The following is a 22,573-nucleotide window of genomic DNA, read 5'->3' on the forward strand; positions in this document are numbered from 1 at the left end:
GGTGAAAAAGGGCTAAGAAAACATTTCCTTTTACGTCAAATCTTTTTTTTCCGTCGAACAAGGTGCAGAACTTACGCGTTCTTTAAGGTCTTTATTCTCCAGGTTTTTTGTGTAATTCACACAACGAACATACCGAATGCTCGTGACGACGATTGTGAATGTAACGCGAGTCGTGTGCAGTTTCTAACTTTGTCACTAATCAAAGTCTATGCGGGAAATTTGAGTTCTTACCGCGAGTCTCAGGGCAGCCTCGGCTTGGGAACGAAGCAGAGCTTCCGCCTGATGCATCCTCAGAGCCTGCTCCGGTCCGCTCGCTTGCACTCCCTGCTGTTGGGGTCCCGTCGAGCCTTGAGTACCACCGCTCATGTCACCGTTATTGCCCATTCTCATAGCCGCCGCCAGCGATGCCATGTCGACCGGCGAGAGATTAGGCGATACGGAATTTTGTAATCCTAACAGAAATAATGCTTTCACATCTCGCTTGCCGAAAGATGACGTGAAGCTTGCCCATAAAAAAGTATAGCCCGCTTTTCGAATCCCTTCTAGATAGCGATAGAACGCAAGATGTATTTTAACGTACGTCTCGTTTCGCAATCTGAAACTTTATACGGCGTGTTTACAGAAACGTGGACTATCGCGAGTGAATCACGGAGTCTGCGGGACACGCGTCAGGAAGGGTTGCTCGCAAACACGTCCCGCGGTTTCATCGTGGGAAGAGAGACAGGAGAGGGATGGCGGTAAGGAATTCCGATATTTGTTTTTCGCGTCGCCGTTTCTTTGCCGAGTTCTCGACGGGTTACAGCCCGTAGCGCGTCGCGAAAGAAGCTGCGCGCGCGATAAATTTTACTAAATTAACTTGCGGTAATGTCACACGAGGTATCGATAATCTGCGACGTAGGAACGTCGTTTCCCTCGGCAACAAATGTGACCACGTCGATCGCACTTATATCCGTCCGCTCGAGCTCGCGTCGAAGAGACACGAGAAAAGCGGGCAACGCGGACGCGTTCTGAGTGGAGAAACAACATTGTAAATCAAGTTTTATCGCAATAATTGGAACGAAGCTATCGGCTTTCCCCTCTCGTGCAATTTCACATTGATAAGTGATAACGCAGTTCTCACAGATTCGCGTCGCACGCTTGATCGATCCGCTAGATCGGGGCACGACTAGTTCTCGTTAAGGATGTACCGGCTATACAATCCCAGACAAAAGTTTTTTCAATTTGAAATTGACTTCGGAATTTTGCATTGGTTTTTAATTAACAATTCGATAGTGAGTCGATATGAACTGGTTTTTCTTTCAGTATTTTATTCGCTCACAAAGTTTCAGAATACTGTTGCTCCCTTATAGTTTCCTTCATATAGAATGTAAATATGTTCATTGCCACTCCGTAAGCCACTTATGCATAGTCGAAAGTTAACTCGTGAACGAGCTAGGCAATCGGCTTCAGATTTTGCACGCATATTGAGATAATAATTAGGGACAATGTCAATGTCAGGACGTGAGCGTGAGTACATCCTTAAACACGATCTCTTACATCGTGGTTGATTTATTCTTTCTTACCCGCTGACACGGCGGCCATGACAGCCATGCGTTGTTGCTGCGACTGCATCTCATCGTGATATTGCTGCGCCGAGCCCGGTTGACTTCCCGTTCGCAGTATCTCGCTGAGCTTGTTGCCGCTCGGCCCCGGCGACGCCATATTGTTGTTGTTATTATTGTTGTTGTTGTTGAGTAGACCGGTGCCTGCGCAAAAATCTGCTCTCGTCAGTATGTACAGGGCGACGGACGGGCGGGGGTTTTCACGCACATTTTACTAGCCTAACTAGGTAGCATATGTCATTCCGCGTCGGTATGTAAATCGGCACGCTAAAGCGTTAAAAAAGGGCGACATCCCGAAGTGGAAGTCGCCCGTAAGAGCAGACCGTAGTTAGCGCCGTTCACATGAGAGAATTATTACTCAGACCAGAAATTGGTAAATATTTTATTTCGACTCAAGCATATATATTCATATATATTCTAGCTTACGTGTACTACAATAAGTTCACTAATGATACTTCACAACAGAGTTATGTCATTAACGAAATCAGAGAAAAAAAGGTGAATAACGGCGGGGTTACAAACTGTGCTCGAGCAAATGCGACAATATTATATCTATTATATCTAGATACTTGGTGGGCGTTCGTTTGTAAGTAGTAGACGTAGAACAAGTATCGTAGCGTACCAGGTTCACTACCGGCCGACGACAGTCTTCCGTTGCCGCTACTGCTATCCGAATGGGCCGACGGCGACGGGCACATCGGTGGTTGTTGCAAATTTTGCGGGCCTCCAGACTGACTTCCTCCCAACACGCCCAAACCCGCTCCTGTACAGCGTAAGGGTGTTAAGTTAGAGCACCGCTCGGTCATCGGCGTCGTGCAATGTTGTACTTTCTGACAGTGTTTCGACGGTCTCGCACGCCGCACGATTTCTTAACATCAACATTAGAGAAGCGTAAACGCCTGTCTGTTATACCTAAACTCGAACTCGCGAGAATCTCCCTTTCCCGCCTCTCGGCGGCCGCGCGACTCAGCACGTACTGCGCCGCGAACTGATGCTTCGGGTCCATCCTCATGTGTTCCATGTGGCTCAGGAGACCTTAACACCAGAGGAAAACGAACGTGGTCACAGTATGGAAAGACGAATCGTACGGTATCGCGCGTATACGGACGATAAGTGTCATTAGGTGTAAAACGTACGTTATACTCCACAGAACGGAAATCATAAGTTTACAGCACAGAATCACGTTTACTTTCAACTTGGAACCCCGAGCTTAACGTCGGGCCTCGATCGGCCCGCCGACTCGCGTTTACGTGGGCTAAATACTTACCGCTCTCGTGAGTGAAGACGGCTTGGCACACCGAGCACGGCCACATCCTGAGGCTCGTGCTAAGCTGACTGGTCTCAGGGTGGCAGGCCAGATGCTTCCTAAGGCTACCCTCGTTGACGTAGTGCTTCCCGCACACTGGGCACGGGTGGTTGGCGGTCCGTCGCTTCGCTAGGTAAACCCCGGCAACGGAGGTTGTGCAGTCAGCGGAGGGAACAATAGGGCGACACAATTTCAAGGTCAATGCCAAGCAGGATAAAGCGTCCCAAGGAACGAAAGCCGCCTCCTCCTCATCCAACTCCTCCACCATCCTTAAGTTTTCTCACATCTCTCTCTCTCTCTCTCTCTCTCTCTCGCTCTCTCGCTCTCTCTCTCTCCCTCTCTCTCCCTCTCTTTCGCTCTTTTTTCCTCCCCCACCTTATTTCTCACGCACTCGCGTGCACGCGCGCGCGTACGTACGCACAGATTCCGGTCGACCTCGAAGGCGAAGGGAGACCTTACGGACGCGGATAGCCAAGGACCAGGAGAGAGCACTGACCTCGGGCACGCAGAGTACTCGTCGGCCGGCGCCGTCGCCACCGCGCTGCTAACTCCCTTTCACGAGCAAGGTCGCTGGCCCAAAAAGCCAGGATGCACACAGACGTACTCGCGCGCGTTGCACGAATGCGAACGTACAGAGAAAAATAAAAAGAGAAAAACGATGAGAACTCTTCGAGGAGGCCGTTCATATCGAAAGGCACTCGCTGTTCGTTACATCTCGGGCAACAATTGCTGACTTTTTATTCCGATCTAAGTCCTCGCGCTTTAAAACAACGATAACGTTATATCCTGAACGTTATGCGCTCGCAATAGGCGCGATCCGTTAGCGTTCACATTTCAAATACCGACCATGTCGATCACTGTGACAGACCACCGGTGTCGGCACTCGCAGTCAAGAATAAAACGCCGATTCCTCGCTTGAAAGTTGAACGAAGAAGCAGAGTAGGTTGACTTTTGTTCTCTGTACGTCCGCGAGTCCGCACACGTATCGCGCACGCATGTGTCAAGGCACGCATAGAGGTCGAACGAGACACCCTCGAAGCACCGTGTACATGTATTAGCGAGAAGTACCCAAGTATTAGTCGGCGAGTGTGCCAAATGCTACACGCCTTTCCCGCCCAGGCGAAAACAGTACGAAGAAGTGAACAAGGACAATGTGTGCGTATCGCCCGCGCCAAAGCAAGTTTTTGGGATGGATGCGAAACGTACTTAAAGGCTAAAGAACGAACCACCCTTCGTGTCTTGACGAGCGGTTGCTCCACCTCTCTCTTAGTCTTAACTCACGATTAACGTCGCCGCTCTCGCGTCTATGTTGGTCTCTCTCTCTCTCTCTCTTTCCTTCTCTAACTCGGAACCCTTAAGGAGCCCCTCACGATCCTGCTTAAGGATTCTGGCTGAGAATGAAATGCGGTTAGAGCGAACAGAGTTAGGTCTTTCGCCCGGAAAGTTAACGCGAGCAAGATTTGGCGTTATGTTCGTTAATTGGTCGGTAAGGAACGACACGGTCAAGGTTTCGTTCTCAAGCTCGCTTCATGCAACGATGCACTCCGCTTACGAGACCACGCGGCCGGATTCCAGTTAATCGATCGGTTATGGTTAACGAAGATTAGTAGGTGCGCGAACGGAGAGAAATGGTAAGCAACGCGCGTTGAAAGGAGAGAGAGACATAGACGACCGGCCGAGAGGGCGGTTGATACGCGATTTTTCAATACTTACTGGCAACTCCGGAGGCGTTCGGGTCCTTGTGGGTGTGCTTCATGTGCTCCATCAACGCCTCGCCGCCGAGGAAGAGCTTGTGGCATACTGGACAGCTGGTTGCGTTCGGGCCGCCGATCAGGGCGGCGTGTTGCTGGAACACAACACGCTGTTGCAACTCCTTTTTTGGGGGTCCGGAAGAGGAAGTACCGGAAGCAGGCACACGCGGCGCACCGGTAGTAGAGAGCCGACCCAGAGAATACCACCACAGAGTTGCGAACCAGAAGCGCAGGACAGGCAGGGCACAGAACAGAACGATTGACCAGTGAGAGTTAAGGCACCAATAAACCGCCGCCACCACAGACTACTCCTTTGCACAGGGAATTCATGTCGAGTGTGTCTGGTAGGAACTTTGTGGTATCGCGCCCTGGCTGGGTTTCCAGTCGGTCAAGTGCGATCGAAAAAGAATCGAGATAACGAAACAGAAAAAAAGACGAAATTTTCTCTCTCTAGGCGTATCAATGTTTTGTCTCAATGATGATCCATTTGCTGCCGCAATTTATTCACTGCTTGTCCAACGAAAAGCCCTTGATCTTTTATACTTAAATACTTTGCTTCTGAAATCTATCCTCCTCGTGATACGTTGCGATTGATTGAAACAAATTCATTTTTTCACTTTTACTGCTTTACATGAGAATTGTACCGTACGTTTGGCAAACGGCTAGATTGCGGCACGTGAATCATCGGCGAAGATACATGGAAAGATCGTAGCTAGCTCTTGGAACTTTACGGGATAGGGATGAGGCGTAAATCTCGATATTATTGGAATTACGGTGGTAATCTCCAACGTATCGCTGTTGTGAGGAATACTGTGCCCATGTATGCTTTTCTCAAACGCGTTCGTTACTGATTCTAGTTTTGCCTCGGTATTTCCTGATGCGAATGCAAAGGTAGAGATGTAGGAAGAGTCTTGACCGATCAAAAACGTTGTCTTTAACACCAGATCAGAGCACTCGGTACGGATGTAGGACGGGGAACGTGAGGTTACAATGATCGGAGAACTTGAAGCGAAGCCTAGACAGACAAATATGTGGAAGCGTGGGGTCCGGCGAACGATCGGAGCGGATTAATCCTTAACCGCGATCAGGGATTTCATCGACTAATGCTGCCGGCATCGGCCTCGGCTCGCGTATGCATGTACGAAACCTAAAGGCCGATGCCAGACGTTGCGTTGCGAAAACAAAGCGGGCACTTTCATCGACCTTGGACCCTCCGATCGACCCCGTGCGACCTCACCCATGAACGGGAATGCGAAGCATGGAATGACTAGCTTGTACCATACATCAGTTTTAACTACCATGGTCGCTGCTAGCACATCTTCGGCTCGCATCTGCATTCCTCCCTATTCTTTTCTCCGCTTTGCGCGTCTTAACGTTAAACAAGATCTATCGGGCGATTTATTTTACCTTGCTGTGCTACCAGCGGCCATATTAAAATTAGGATTAAAATGAAATTGTAGGTGAAATTCGACGTCCTCGATGCCAGATAGAATGACTCTTTCCCCTCCCCCTTCATTCTCTGGCTCGTCACGCGGCAAGGTACCGATTCGCACCGATCGCATTATCCTCGTGTGTCATATTTTTTATCCTCTCCGTTGCGTCCCCCCCCCCCCTTTTATCGCAGTTCGTCTCTCTTCTTTCTTTTCCTCTTTTTCTATCCGAACACGCGAAGGTTGCTCGCACGCATACAAGGCGGTAGGTGTACGCGAGCTCGAGGAAAAACATGGCGGCGGCCGTACCTCGCTCGAAAGAGTGCTTAAAACGGCAGTGGAGAAAAAGAAAAGGAAAAAGTCGCGAAAGAAGGAGAAGGTTGTGAACGGGCAGGAACGGGCTAAAACGAGACCGGACGGCAATGACCCCAAAGGGTTTCGGGGTGCCCCCCCCCCCCATTCCTCTCTTCCTTCCTGTTCTTGCTTCTCCGATTCGCGACTTTTTCTCCTCCTTTTGCCCATACTTTTTCGCCTCTCCCCTCGCTCCCTCCCACATACCTCACGCCCTGGATCTTTCTCCGTCTCTCTTTTTATTCCTGACCTGGGACAATCGCGAACGCGTTGAGGCAACGGACACGGAGCGGGACAAGGCTAAAACAAGTTCTGACGGCAATGACTTCGAAATTTTTTTTTTCTTTTTAGGGATCGCCGCCTTTTTCTCACGCGCCTCCCGTCTCCTCTCTATTATTGTCACGATTCTCCGCTTTTCGCATCTCAAACGCGGATTTTATTTTTGCGCACTCGCCTTTATAGACTTCTTCCCGGCCGTGCCGAGAAGGAGAGACGTATCTTCTTTATAAGTACATACACGCTCGTCTAAAGCCTCTCTTCGTACTTCCTCCTTTCCTCGACATTTTTAACGATGTGCCAGATGCCGGCGCAATCCTGATTTTCTGCCGAGTCTTCCCGCTCGTAAACAAGCGGGACGGCATGCCACGCTAGAGAAGCCGAAGGCGAAGAGGGAGGGATACCAATCGGACGATAATCGCCCCGTCGCATCCATTTCGGTTTCCTCCTTCCGGTTTTCCTCCCCGGCTCCGTTTCACCGTTGCGTACACGCGTGTTCGCGCGCGTGTTTCCTCTCGCTTGGCTCGGCTCCACTCTTGTCCCACGATAAACTTGAGAGTGGGTGGCCGACCGCCGGCATACTTATGCCTTCTATTTCCTTTTTTATCCCGAACCTGGGGCAGCCGCGAGCGCGTTGAGAGGACGGCGACGAGGACGGCGTCGCTGGCCGTGCCGCCGCCGCCGCCGCCGCCGCCGCCACCGCCGCCGCCGCCGCTGCATGTAAGTTATTCTCGGAGGGAGGCTGCGGTCCCTAGGTTCGACGCCCCGACCTGGCCCAACTGGAAAAAACCGGTTTCTTCGTCGCGCTCTTCCTTTTTTGCCTGCATCCTCGCTTTTTGCGCCGCGAGTGCCTCGACTTCTCCGACGCTCTTTCCCTTCTTCTCCATCCCGTTCGCCACGGTCGCTCCCCTTCTCTTTCTCTTTCCCTATCTTTCCCGCTCTCTCCTCTCTCTCTCTCTCTCTCTTTTGCTCTCTCCTCATTCCTCCAGCTTATTCTCTCCGACCCCGAGAGAGTGGACGCGGCGTGGGCGAATCCCCGAGGGACTTTATGATCCGCCGTGACCAGATTCATCTCTCTCCTCGCGAGCCTATACGCGCGCTGTTTGCTGCACGCCATTCTTGCTACTATTCCCAATTCCATACTTCCTAGTCCCACTAAGAGACTCTGTGTACGTCTGCCAGAGCCGCCGATTTTCTGCGTTACGCCGGGATCTTCAGAAATATGGAGATTCCGCCGCCATAGGTTCTGCGCGCGCTCTTTGCTTCTGCAGCCTCAAAACGTATCTCGATTGTACTGAAATGCGAGGCGAATGTAAAAAGGGGCGAGACTTTTAATTTCATCATTTTTCATTGGAGAATTGAAAGCGTACGTGCGCTTTGAAATTATTCGTAAATTTGCAAATAATCTTGTTTTCGTTGGCTAAATAAATTTTCACAGCGGCGCTAATCAATATCGGAGATGATCGATAATTGCTGAATAACTTGGGAGGGAATACAATGGTCGGTAAAGCGACGTCTACGCCCGATTATTTTTAACGCCGCGCTGTAAATAATTATATCGCTATTTGATTTAGCGCCGCGGCCAAGTATTCTGACGGTCCTCCGATTAAGCGGCGGTAATTATAAATTTTATCGGGTCCTTTGTTCACATCTGATCACACTATTGGTCGACTGCTCGGCCGGCGCGATCACGCTTACTCCCTCGGATTTTTTCGCACCCTATCGCCGATTGGTTCCTCGATTTTTCCGGCGATCCCGGTCATAGATTATCCGTTCCTCGAGGCCTGACGCGGGCCCGGGTCAGGGAGTGGCGTAAAAAGGAAGTGGGTGTGAGCACACGCGTAGCGGTGCGTGACGTCGGCCGCGATGTGGCCATTTTGTGTTCATAGAGACGGGACCATCTTTGATCGAGGGCCGAGATCTCGTTAGTAGAGCGGACTCTATTAGAACGAATCGAGAGGGATCCTTTTTATACTCGTGCGCAATCAATACGATGTCGTTGGTGATTTTTGACGTTCAAATGTACGGACCGCCTGTACACTTAACCGTACAGCGTATTCCAAAGATTGTTGAAATTTCCAGAAGAGAAAACTTAATATGGAAGTTCGAAATCGTCAAACGATTAAAGCTGGCCAATAGTATCGCGCAAACTTTGCGCGTACAACTTCTGCGCTTACACGCATTGGTGATCTGTTATCAGTTTCCACGTGATTGACTTTCATTGCCCAAAAGCAGATTTTTTTATTTTAACTTTTTATACGCAGATGCGTGCGCGCTAAAGTGATTAGGTAATAACATGAATTTAAGCACATTTTTACATGTTGCTTAAGTTTTTCTCTGAATATCAATTTAAGAAATTTATTAATTTCTCCACTTGAAAATAATTATTAAATTTAATGTTAAATCGGAGAATTTCAAAAATGCAATTTACCTTCGTTTTGTCAGAAACACGAGAATATTTAATTCGTTATTATTATTCCGTTACTAAATTTTCGCGTTCGCAGATAAGCGGAATTGTGCGATTTTAATAATTCAAGGAAAAAAATGAGTCGCTACATCCTGTGCGACAATTTAATTTAATTTTCTTAATGTTTGAAAATTGTCGCTCATGTTTTAGTGAAATCACAGAATTTTATTCTTCCAGAAACATAACGGGTTTTTGGTAGAAAGTAATAATACAATAAATTAATTTGTATATTTTTTCGACTGAAATTTTATCCTTTAAAATGGTAACTTTAATAACAATTTATAATTAGACGATGGCCGTTTTATTATTTGTCGAAACAAATATTTTACGCAATCTATTCTTTTGGAGTAAGAATCAAATCGAGATAGAAATGATAAATCACCGTCTTGTAATATTTACAATAATACGATTATGTCCTCGAACTCGGATATATTTCACATCGGTTGAAATTTTTCATCTATCACTTTCCGACCGAGAGCGCGGAATCGAGCGATTCAACGCGAAGTAATGCGCCGTTTATTAATAATTAACTTGCGAAAGATAGCGACAGCTACTTGGCGCATATGTGTTTCACAGTAATAACGATTTGTTTGGCACGCGACTTGCGTCGCCCACTTTTTTGAAACGTACGATATACCGTTCTGCATACGTGTGCGAGACTTTGTTTACATTTGCGCGGCGAGACGGCAAGCCGGCAGGTAATGACGCGAGCCATTCGGTATGTATTATTTCTCGCGAGACGCCATCGCGACAGGTTCTAGGAGCAAACGTCATCATTCTTTACGAATAATTATCAGTTGTAATTAATCGTGTCGCGTATCGCACGACACGCGAGTTGTGGCGTGAGATTTTTCACTCGTTAACAAGTGCGAGCGATTCAAAGTATCGACTCAAGTAACAAATCAAATGGAGTCAAGCAATATCGCATTTTAATATTTTCCAATATAGCGTAACGTAACTTTGTTCATACGTCGATAATCTATTGAAGTCTTGATCCCATGTCCGTGAAAAATTCCTCCGTTGCGCCAATTGACGAGACGCCGAGCGAATTATAGCTGTGCCCCCGATCGCGCTTTTCTCGAATTATTTTTTCGCAACGATGACACGAGATGTACTACAGCATCGTATAAAGTGCTGATCGCCGCGCGATCGTCGTATTGTGGTAATTAGTGCGCGGGCGATCATAATTAGCCGTGTTTTCGCGAGTGTACAGAGCGAGTGCCGCGGAGAAATCTGAGAGAAGATCCGGGGAGGCATCCGGCGACGGCGGAGCAAACCTTGGAGAATAAGTTTATTATTTTATACTTGAAATGACTGTTTCATAATTATACGCATTTTATGTGCGCGACAATTATTTCTTGAAATATTAGTTATCTTTAGCATTGCTGTAATTTGGACGCAGTTTTATTTTGCAGTTTATCGTATAGTCCGCGATGTAGCTTGGCAGCTCCGCTGTTGCGCATCGTATCGATGAGTGGCAAGCCCGTATTTTGCATTGCAAATTGGAAGAATTGGATCTATGAAAATTACATTAAATACGTGCGCGTAGATGCGTGTTTGTGTCGATTTTCAAATAAATGTGACATTTCTAGATCCACTGCTTTCAGATGAGCTAAGACGGATTAGCGCAATATTTCATCTCGGATTTTACCCGCAGTTACTTGTCGATCGATAAATACACGAGGCTCGTTATATCGATTATCTATTGACATTATTAGAAAAAAGGGCACATCAAAATTTCGTGAAATTTTTATGCAAAAAGCTCGCAAGAGAATTACTCGGAAAAAATTATAAGAAACATTTTACAAGAGCCGACTTGGTAAAATGTATACTCTTCATAAAAGAATTGTCTCTAAATCTAATAAAGATAATTTTTCTTATATTTTATGTCAAGCACTCTGTATACAGCAAGAAAACATCGCGAAGTAATTTGTTCTCTTTTTTGTTCTTTTTCTAAATCGAGGGAAATATTTCTTGAAAGAATCTCAAATCTGCTGTTATCTTTTTTCAAGATTAAATAATACGAAAGAAAGCAATGCTCAGAAATGTTTGAAATATGTATATAAATCGTGCTTTATGTTATTATTTTGCACCGAGTATTAATTTTTATTATGCACCAAGTTTATCCTAATTTCTCATAGAAGACGTTTCTTCTTGCGTACTGCCAGTTTGCAATGTCACAACGCGATTACGCATCCGAGTGCAAAAATTTTACGAAAGATACTACTGGCCAGATATTGATCACTTGCAGCTCGAAATTTGCTACGACCTCGACATTTTCCGAGTTAGAATTTTTAATTATAACAAATCTTGAGAATACGCTGTTACATGTGGCGCGATATAATTCTGTATAGAATTATATCCTCTTTTTTTTCCGTTCAGGCATCGCTGTCTATTTTTTTATTTCGAATTCTGCAATTTCTTTTTGGTGGTTTTACAAATTGCTAGTTACAGCGTACAATTTAAAAGCGCATTCTAAATGCGGCCAATGTGCGGGCTCTTTTTTTTTTCCTTGGGCGGCGATAAAATCCGAAGGCCGTTTTGCGCGCGGTGCGCAATTCTTTTCTCCCGCCCTCCCGTCGTTCCTTCTTTCCTCTTTTTTTCTTCGCCGCCGCCTTTCCTTGGCTTTTTTAGCAGTGACGAGGCCGCGAGACTCGCCGGCAGACAACCTTCGGTACGATACTTCGGCTGTTCGTTCGGCTCCAGCGCGGCTCGCGGAATCCGCTAAGAGATATTCACCGGCTTGCTCATCTCCTCCTTCTCCCTCGTCCGAAAGAAAGAGCACGTTCTCCCTCGCTTCGGCTCGCTCGCTCGCGCGAACGTTATTTTCTCGAGACGAGAACGCTTTGTCTCCCGATAAGGAAGGCACCAGAAATTCTTGATTCCCTTTCTCCGTTCGCGTCTGACTCATAGCTGCTTTCGGAGCTTTCGGTCGAACGATGAGAAGAGCACAAACAACGCGAAAGTCCAAAGGATGTATAAAAGACACCGAAAGTATCTCCGAGAGCTCCTAGATTTTTGTTTTGCTCGAGAATAATTTTCCCGCGATAATGTAACCGCGTTTCAGAGATATTAAATAGTTATATGATTTTCGACCCTTTTCGTGGTCGTCTCGTTTCGGGATCCGGGAAAAAAAAATATATGAAAGACGTATGCGATCGGTAGGAATTAATATGCATCGCTAGCCACCCTCGTTCCTCATCGCCACCCCGTGTTATTAATCCACTTCCACGAGTGGCGCGCTGATAATTGGCGCGTGCGTGAAAATCAGTCACTGGCGAACGACATGAGGCGAGAATGAGGGAGGAAAAAAAAATAGCGAGTCTACCTACGCCACGGGGGTGCACGTCGGAGCACCCTCCGTGTTGTGCCAATAGGAGGCTCGGATCGACCCCGAACGCGTTCGACTAGGCAAGCGGAAAAAAACGAGCGCGAAGGGGCGTCCTGTACAATGGGGGTACAAATCCCACCCTATCGGGAACGCCACGGGAATGATTTCATTAGTGTTCGCGCTGGTGATCGAACGTGGGCAGAAAAAAGTAGAGACGGAAAAAGTCACGGAGGCGGGGTCGAAAAAATTAATGCCTCGAAGTGAGTGGGAAGAAAAGAGCTTTGAAGCGCGCGCGATTGGAAAATGTACTCGCGAGCACGAAAGTTCACACGAAGCGAAGTGGTTGCAAGACTAGTCAAAGTTAATGTAAAAAAATTGCGACACGATCTGCACAGAGATGTCATTCTATCGGTTTTAGTAGCGATCTTCTTACCCTCGCGGCGTGAAACGAGTGCGAGAGTTGCTGCGGGAGAAAAGACTGACCGAAAAAGTCGCGGGACGGCGCAAAATCTCGTAGGAGCGAGCAGATTCTCGTGGGGTTATGCCGCGAAAGACCGTCCCACTTTTCTATTTTAATGCCGCAAAAGAGACAAAGAGCGAAAAGTCCTTCTGGAGATTCGCCAGCCGGTGATGTTTACCGACGAAAAAGAGAAAGAGAGAAAGAGAAAGAGGCCGTGCTGGGGAATCCGAGAGAGGAGAGGCGTTCGGTGAGGAAGCGTGGAGCGCGAACCTCGGCTTAATTAGAAGAGCGTTCCGAAATTAAGAGGCGGCAATTAGCCGCGATCGACAGGCGAAAGCGTTTGCGTTGCGCTCTTCGGTGATACATCATCGCGCAGCTCCATGACTGTCGCTATTACGACTGTCGCGACATGAGACATTAATGAATTGCATACTCATGACGTAGGGGGGGGGAAAAAAGGAACAAGAGCTGCATTGTAATCGTTTCACAGTCTTCGCGACGCGAGATCAATCAGGCAGCGACACTTTGTCGGCGTCCTGCAATATACAATTTCACGTGACGCGCCGTTAATTAAATATAGGCAGCGTGCATCAGAGGCACGAAAAATGCGAAGCGCCGTATCATAATTTCGCGCCATAACGCTATCAATTTCGCGCATTTCGAGAAAACTGCGTAACTGACGGAGGATGTGCGTATGCGTGAACAGTGATGTGTGCGTGCGTGTTCCGCGCGAATGGATCATCATAATGAAAATTGGAGACCACAATTTTACAGGTGCGACGAGTGCACATGTAAACGCGTCGTGAAACCGAGTTGAAATTACAGTCGAAAGGAATTCCCATAGGCTTTCCCATATATTGACCCGATCGTTTTACCTTTAATCGTTGCCATGGGTACTTCGAACACTGCGACAAAGAGAGACCAGCATGAAATGGAGATCAATTTGAATTAATGTGATACCATTAAATCGTCAGTCATAGGTTTAGATTTTCAGGAGTGTCCATACCAATCGCGTGTGTGCACGCTCTCACGGAAGAAATTGATAAAAAAAAAATCATCGCGTAAATACCGCGAGCACGGTAATTAATTAGCGCTCCGTGTTGGCGAAAATACGGCGCGATAAGCGGGTAAAACCACCTCCATCCCACGCGCAAACAGCGATTTACATTTATCGCAGGCGATCAATCCGTACGCGGCGAAAACGAGGATCGCGCGTGTACAAAAAAGAAAAAATCTAGCGTTAAACGTGACACAACCGCCGCGCGGTTTTTAGCACAGCAAAAGGGAGAGGGATATGAATCTCCGTGGCGAGGGAAAATAAATCTAATGGTTAACGAGTTTTTACCGAGCCGCGCGTCGGGGCAATTAAGAAGAGGGGTGGAGGAGGGTCCGGGGAACGCGGAGGGACGACAGGAAGGCCCCGGAGGTGAGTCGGAAGAAGGTCGGAAGATACGCGAGGAAGGTCCGCGAGGCGGTAGAAAAGGGGGTTGTATCGTGTTGCGCGACATTCAACCCTTGTACCGCTAAACTACGAATAAATACGAAGGCTGCGCGCCATGTGAGAGTGGCTAGGAGCCACGAGAAGAAGAAAGAGATCAGGGCTGGCCAATTTCGCGCGAGGCTCACGGTAAAACATTCATAATTTCGCGTTCTCATTTACAGTCGAATTCGGTCCCGAAGTAAAAGTTTCACAACAAGAGAGGGAGAGAGAGAAAGAGAGAGAGAGAGAGAGAGAGAAAGAAAGAGAAAGCTCGTGCTCGCGCGCGCGGCAATGTATCACGAGAGGTCGGGAGATTTTACACCCTGACGACAAGCGGGAAGAAATTTCGACGCGGAGATGAACTCTCCCGTGGTCCGGCGACACGAAATTTAGGAGCGTGGGCGTATTAAGCGGAGACATATCGCGGCGGTGTATCGTTGCGATGATCCGCCCCTGTTCCGAGCCGAGCGGGAAGAGGGTAACAGTTAATAGGATACACCGAGAGAGGAGAGAAGGAGATGGGAAGGGGAAGGGGGAGATGTGTAGGTACCATAGACGAGTTTCTATGCCCGGGCTACCGATCGTTCTCTATAATACATTTACGCTCCAGCCTATTATAATATTGTACTCTGGGTGTATTGTCTTTCTTAGCGGGATAATGTTTCGCCGACACGCCAGGCCTCGACCTGGAGCGTAACTCTTTCATTTCCCCTTACTCTCCGCCGTGTACTTCCGTGAGCCGTTCCTCTTTCTTCGTCGTCTCGCTTTCTCTGCGTCTCGAGCTATCTCGCGTTCCGGTTGCTCTTCCTCTTTCTCTGTTTCTCTCTCGCTGCTCTTTTATTTTTATTTTATTTTTTTTTTTAAACAACGATCCATTAGCTATCGGGGGTAGCAGCCCGGCGCGAAGGAGACGGGGCGACTAGGCGGTCTGAAATAGCGAAAACAATTTCAAGAAATCTGCCCCGGCGAAAATTCGATTAGCCGCGGAAGATGGGCTCGAGCTCTCCATTTGTTTCGTTTCGTTTTATTTCCAGCGGGCGTACTCTGTTTCTGTCGCGCTCGCGCTCGCGCCGGCGGCTTTTAATTACTTCGCCGCTGCGCTCTCGCCGTAAGATCTTCTCTCTCCCCCTCTCTTCTCCCGTTCCTCTGCATCTTCTCCATTTCTTCTCGTTACTTCCCGTGGTTTTTCTTCCTCGTTTAACGCGCGCTACGTGCATCCTGATGCTTTTTGCCGATAAGCCTGGACAACGCCGCCGTTCTCGCGGCGCCGTAGCTCGATACGTTGCCGCATATTTCGTATTAGTATTTAATCTGACGCATTCATCTCGCGCGCATAAGCCAGCTATTCAGGAATAGTTTCGCGCAGGGCGAGCTGCCCTACCATCAGGGAAAACTCATCAAGGCCGTCCGTTATACGTGAAAAAACCAAGGGTCAAATAACTCGACTGCAAAAAATATTCTCATTAGCGCGAGGATTATCGCACGGCGGGTAAAAAAAAACCGGTGGCGGTAATGGGGTCGTCATTATGCGTCAGTTCATTCTTTCGTAACTGCGCGCTTTTAGGAGAAAAAAAAATTGGTGGGCTCGTAAGGCGGGGGCCGTCGACATGATTTCACGGGTGATTTATCGGGGTCGTGCGGGGGGCGGTAACGGGATAATCTGACGGCTTTAGCCGTGGATTAGGTTTCAATTAGAGGAGCCCGATGAGCCGGGCGTTAAAAGAACGATATTTATTGCCGGGGCCGTCCGACGTGCGAACGGATTAAGCTCGCGCAAAGCCTGGACGCGCCCCGCACCTGATTCCGCGACTCGCGAAAATCGTACGTCCCCGAGAGATGACGACGATCTACATTTTGCGCGCTCGAGCACTTTCTGGTATTTCGTTTCGCGGTAGAACGTCGCGTTTCACGGTTGAGCGCGCCGAACGCATTGGCAGAAATGTCGTTTTGCGAATTGTTGGGTAACGTAATCAGCATAAATTAGAAAAAAGTGCGAACGGCGGTTTTCACGGCGGCGAAGAGAAAGGAGGAAGAGAGGAAGGAGACGTAAAGGAGAGGAGCGAAAGAAAGGGACAGAGGAGCGCCTCACGTACAAGCCGACAGATGCCTTCCCACGTTTTTTCGCTGAGACATGTGCCCGGCGCGGAAGGCGAAAGGGTTGAGAAATTCAGTTGCCGGCCGGGTGGGGCGGCGGCGGCAAAAAACTGCCCCACGATACAAGATTCCGCCGGTAATCGCTGCGAGCCGCGATTCCACGCGAGCGAGGGGTGAATTCGATTAACGGGCACGGGGGTCGTGGTCTTTTTCTCAGATCAGACCGCGCTTTTTTTTTTCCTCAAACCTCTGTCCCTCTAATAACCGGTCGGTGCCACGCACCCCTGGCCACCGTGAAGCTCGTGCGTGTGTAAACAACGATTGTTCATTCACGGCGACTTGTATGAGAAAATCCTCCGGTCTGTATCGCTTGTAATGCAATGTATATCAAAGAGCTTCCTCGCCCCTCGTGACATCTCTGTTCGTCGGATTTCTGTCGAGGGCGTCAATTATATTCGGCGCGATCGGTCTCTTCAACTTCTGCCCTGCCACCTCTGTCAGAGGATCGCTGTAATTTCTATATCGACTCAAGCGACAATCTTGTTTTCGATTTTCTCGAGTCGGTTAGTCGTCGATTCTGCGATGATAAGCGCCGTATGAGAACTCAGAGGCGAAAGCAAGCCCAAGCACCCCGCGAAGGATCCCAGAGCAACTTATCCAAAGCTCTCGATAGATGGTTATTTTGATAGAGTAAATACACGCTATCTACAAAAGGGAGAAACTACGAAATTCATGGCGCGATTGTTTAGGTTGGGACGTGCTTGGATTTGAATTGTCTATTCGCAAGCTTGATGTTTGCCGGTATGCACTTAAGCTCGATACGTCCCGTCGCATCTCCAACGACGACGACGACGACGACGACGACGACGACGACGACTGTTTTAACTTGCTTGAGACTTGCATCGATTATATAGGGAGCCCTCGAAACGGAACAAAGGAAACGGCGGACAAAGAGCGTTTAAACGGGAATTCTATCTGTACAAGTATCGAGGCAAGCGTGAACCCACCACCACCATATGCGTGCGTACGATTAACGAGAACGTGTCGCGCGAGAAAGAGTTAATACAAGATTTCGGTCGTTAGAGGAGCGATTATAGCGGAAGTATATGTATATGCACGCGCGATCAAACCGAAATCGATCGATCCTTCTTCTTTACTTTTTTTTTTCATTTCCCCCTCGGTTAATTACCGGCACCGCGTATCAGCGAATTTGCGAGTTGGACGTCGGATTTGGTACATACATGACTGACCTTCGACGTGTGGGTACGGAGACTGGACTCCGTGGCGAAACCCTTGCCGCAGATGTTGCAGTGGAACGGCCGGTTCTTCGCCCGCTCCACCTGAGCGTCGTGATTCCTCAGGTGTTGCTGCAAATTCGACAGTTGGATGAAGGCCCGCCCGCAGTCCGGTAAATGGCACTTGTACGGTCGTTCACCTGCGATCAGATACCGTAAGGCGTATTAGAATTTCGTGCGGCTGTGCACGAGCGTACGTAAATTGTGTTACGGTGGAACACGTAACGGCCCCGTACACGCTCGATCGGGAAATTCGCGCCGGTCATGCCACGTGATTTTCCTAGAGATCGCTCGAAATTCCAAATTTAATCCTCCATCGAAAGATGAATAAGCGTTGGCGTGTAGGTACGTAAATCTCCTCGGCGCCAATCGGCACGTAATATTTGTTACAAATTATCGGAAGCTCGAAAGCTTCAGTTTATTCGACTTTCATATTTCGATGGATTATCGTATTTGTATCTATTTATATCTTTCCTATTATTCGTAATCATACGTAAAGTATTCATGTTCCGCGTAAGCCGTTTTATACCGTTTACTTTTGATTGGCGTGTAAGAGTAGGTATCATCCGTTTAACGTATCGTACATTCAATATTAACTTTGTCCTCGCGGTCTGGCGCGACGAAGATTGATGAAGAGATTGAAACGTCATTAATGACTCGTTTGTCAGCTCGCCAAGTATGTCTCTCACTCCTCGGCACGCTCTTAAAAGGTAGAAGCTATGTGGAAAAACGCGCTTAGGAAGTGAATTGGCTGGTCAGTGACTCTCGGCTTTTTTCCCCGTGGCTTTTTTTTTTACGGGCATGCAACAGGTTTCTACATCTACATCGAAGAGTAGGTGGGAAGAAAAATACCGCATTTTTCTCCGCGCCGCGGGCAGAAAGGCGCGGACGGCGCCGGCTACTGCGCAAATTGGAGGCGGCTAACGCGCAAATATTTTCCATGCAAATGCGCGATGTTATTTATTGCACTTGGTCTTAGGAAAATTTCTGTTTGCTTCAAAATACGAATACTTAAGCGTCCCGCCCGCGTAATAATGATAAAATAACGTAGCCTCTCGATCGTTTAATCGCGTCGATCGATCAGCATTCGAGAGGCAGACTTCAGCTGCCGCTGCGTTTTTATTGCGTTTTTTTCCCCCTCCTCTCCACGGCTCGCCGTTCGTCTCGAGTGGACTCGATTCTAATTCCCACAAGCGATTGGCTCAATTTAACTTTTATTAATATCGACATTCTTCCCCAATCCTTTTTACCCCGGGCACTTGTTCCTTCTGCTCTCTTGCTCTACCTCTTTATTTCTCTCCCCCCCCCCTCTCTCTCTCTCTTTCTCTCTCGCCTGCCTCTTCCTCTTACTCTCAGTCGTTCCACGGGATTCATCTTTTATTCAGTCGCGTGATTCATCGGAGAATTTCTCATCGTGTTCGATTTAATAAAAATAACTCGAGCGAGCAAAATTAGATTTTGCAATCTTTTATCGCGCGCTGGCATTTGAAACTTTCGAGCGTAAAAAAAAAGAAACAAGGCGCCATCGGCGAAATGCATATTTAAGTGTAAGTACGTCTTTTTTTTGCGCTACGAAAGATGATGGACCGCCTCTTCGTGTACGATACACGATAAAAGTGGCTGGATTTTAGAACGACGGCGTGGCACTGGCGAGTCTGTTATTAAAGGAAGCGATTCCCCGGAGGAAACGAGCGAGTTGATCGTTCGTATTTATTTCCCACCCGAGATGACCGCGGTGGGAGAAAGACACTTTTGCATAGGTGTTTTCGCGCGAGGTGGAAACGCGTTGTGTTAACTTATTTACGATAAGAATCCGCTTCTGCGTACGTTGTTTTGTATTCAACTCCGCGCATCGTGCTTTCCTAGAATACACGATGCGAATGAAATTGATAATCGCTTATAATTCCCAAATAATTTAAGTATGCGACTTGACGAAGTCGGCATTGTTATACAACAGCTAGACTTGGTTTCCGACGTCACCGTTGTTATAACTGGTGTAATACGTTTTTAATTGCGACAGGAAACATACGGTCTCGGCTTGTTCACGAGTGACCAAGTCCCTTTTTTTTTCGCTCTTACACTGACATGGCGAAACAAAGTATTCTTTTACGTGGAGAAGGTATTAAATTGTGCAATAAGGACGGTCTCGTTGAAGAAGACAAAAAAAAGGGAACGTTAGAAAGGGCACTATTGGAATTTTTACGAAGGGACACTTGGTTTTTCCCTACTCCGCCCGAGACCGTATGTTTTCTGTCGCGCTACAATTAAAAACGTATTAATATACCGACTATAACAACAGTGGCATCAGGGAGGAAGCCTAGTGGTTTCTTATTGTCGGCGCTTAATTGCCGGTTGAAACATTTATTTGTAGAATGATGAGCTCGCCCACGTGTACGCTCGCACATACGTAATATTCGCCTTTTTTGTGTGCTCGACGTTACCGGAAGCAGCGATGGTAGGTACAAACGCGGCGAGAAGGGTTACAAAGTGAGCACACCTCTACTCTTTCTCCCGTTCATAAAAGGGAAATAATGACATAGAACGCACGACTCCGGCCGGTCATTCGTTTCCATGAAAACAGTCAGTTTTCCCGCACTATTATGCGATAAACGTTTGCACTGACGCGGCGCCGAGTACGATAATAAAAAAAAAGTGATAAAAGGACATTGCGGGTAACACATACGTAGCATTGATATTTCAAGCGTGCAATTGGCATTCATTTTTTTTTCTACCTCGTTTATCGTTTAATCGACCGTGTCACTTGCTAAGGTGTTAATCCGCAAATGCGCATTATGACAGAGTGTGATTTATTCAATGACCTCTCGTTAATCGACTTTTGTAAATTATTAAGTTTCTGTTAATTTGTTAAACAAAAGCGATAACCCGGACGACGATTAACGACGTATTCCGAAAGACGGATAATTCCCTCGGTGGCTCGGCCTCGGTTCGGAAGCGATGCGTTTTAAAAAAATAATAAAATAATTCCTCATTTTAATATAATAGCTTGCCATCTTGTAATAATTCGCGTGGTCTCGCGCGGAGAGCTACGAAGAGTTATGATTAAATTTAAAATCTCGCGTGCGAAACGAAAGGACAAGAGATGGAACAACGCGGTGGGGCGGGAGGAGGGATCCGCTCGAGGTTGCCTTGTCGAAGGGTCTAGCCCCAACTCTTTGAAACCCCTTTGTCGACTACAGGAATTACGGATTATAAGGAACTTTTGACGAATCGGTGCACTTTGGCAAGTATTCGTTCCGACATTCGACATTGAACTTCCCCGAAATTTCATGAACCCGAGGATACGCAATCCTTCATACGCGATGCAAGCGCAAAGACGTTGCAATAATAATTACATAATAGTTATCGGCACGAGGAGCTACAATTTTCCACTGATAAGGCAGTTACAATTTGAAAATTGATCGCGCACTTTTTTTTTTCTTAACATCTCGCGCTTTAATATTTTGAAATATCGCCTGGCTCGGACAGCCATAGGTAAAATATAATATTTGCTGCCACGTTGCATTTTCGTGCGAGCCATAAATTCTATCCGTCATTTCGGGGCCCGGACAATTTCAATTTTATTCCATTAAAAATCGTGATCATTGTTGCACGAACGAATTTATCGCGCCAGACATTCTACACGAATTTCAACATTTAATTTTGACGTACGGTTACTACCCTCGAGCTCTCTCTCTCCCCCTTTCTCTCTGTTCGCTCGGTTTGCCTGCCTCTCTCTCCCTCTGCCAACACCCTCTGATATCCTCCAATCCTCTCGCACTGTCTCTCTCACTCTTTTCTCTCATACCGGCGCTCTACCTCTAGCGTTGGCGCAAATCATTTTCGGAATATCAAACACCTCTGACAGAACGTCCAATGATTTCCCACCCCGTTCGCCCTTTCGCCGCGTAGCGACCCTTTGACGCCGGCCGCGCCTGCGACTCTTTTCGCGAGATCTCGCGCGTCCGCCAGCTGCCGCCGGCCGTTTACGACATCTCTAGCGCATTTTTTTTCCGCGGCGCCGTTACATCTCGCCGCACCACTCGTCAAAATCACCGAGCACGCGAAAGTAGGTAGAAAGCCCGGCAAAAGCTCGCACGTGGTTGGACGTGTGAGCACGAAACAGCCCGTGGAATCGCCACCTCCCTCCTTTCCACCTTTCCACCACCTCGGTCTGACCGCTGGTGTGTGCTGGCCGTCCCGCACACCCGTGCGTCCCGGGTCTCGTACCGGGTGAATGTTATATGCCGGGTGGATGGCCACCCACCCCTTCGCGCTCGGCCACCCCCTTCGCAGCCCGCGGCCCGGCCCGGCCCGGCACGGCCCTACCGCTCTGCCGCGCGCGCGGCCCACTACACGTCCACGGCAGAAAATTAATGTCCCCTGCAATCCATGTATAATGCATTCGCATTTCGTTCAACGAACAAATGAACGAACCGCTAGAAAATTTACGTCCCATCTCGCTCACGACCGAGCGTCTTTTCTCTTGTTTCGAGCTCTCCCTCCCTCTCCCTCTCTCTCTCTCTCTCTCCCTCCCCCTCTTTTCCCCCTTTCTCCGTCTCTCTGTTCACCCTCGTTTTCTTTCTCTCTCTCTTCCTCGTTTCAATCTCTCTATCTTTCTCTCAATCCATCCCTCACACGGGAATTCGCGAGCGGAAACGCGCCGTCCCTGACCAACTCGCGGCCGCGCTCGCTCGTTCTCTCTTCCGGCCGCGCGTTTCCATCTCCCACCCT

At 48.1% G+C, this 22,573-nt stretch overlaps 1 protein-coding gene across 2 annotated transcripts in view; it reads right to left on the reverse strand.

Moving 5' to 3' along the window:
- LOC105563199 (zinc finger protein 497) overlaps positions 1 to 22,573 on the reverse strand; it is a 55,437-nt gene that overhangs the window by 9,792 nt on the left and 23,072 nt on the right. Inside the window, exons 2-9 of one of the 2 annotated variants that reach the window (XM_012014580.1) lie at positions 17,798 to 17,982; positions 13,849 to 13,878; positions 4,621 to 4,780; positions 2,869 to 3,036; positions 2,514 to 2,636; positions 2,224 to 2,364; positions 1,563 to 1,757; positions 232 to 452 (exon numbers count right to left, since the gene is read on the reverse strand). In XM_012014580.1, coding sequence (XP_011869970.1) covers positions 232 to 452; positions 1,563 to 1,757; positions 2,224 to 2,364; positions 2,514 to 2,636; positions 2,869 to 3,036; positions 4,621 to 4,780; positions 13,849 to 13,878; positions 17,798 to 17,982 — 1,223 coding nt within the window. The remainder of the gene's footprint in view (positions 1 to 231; positions 453 to 1,562; positions 1,758 to 2,223; positions 2,365 to 2,513; positions 2,637 to 2,868; positions 3,037 to 4,620; positions 4,781 to 13,848; positions 13,879 to 17,797; positions 17,983 to 22,573) is intronic. The other variant, XM_012014581.1, reaches the window with a different exon arrangement.

Source organism: Vollenhovia emeryi, unplaced genomic scaffold (genome assembly GCF_000949405.1).
Source record: "Vollenhovia emeryi isolate VEMERY1.0 unplaced genomic scaffold, V.emery_V1.0 DF939179.1, whole genome shotgun sequence".
Taxonomy (NCBI): domain Eukaryota; kingdom Metazoa; phylum Arthropoda; class Insecta; order Hymenoptera; family Formicidae; genus Vollenhovia; species Vollenhovia emeryi.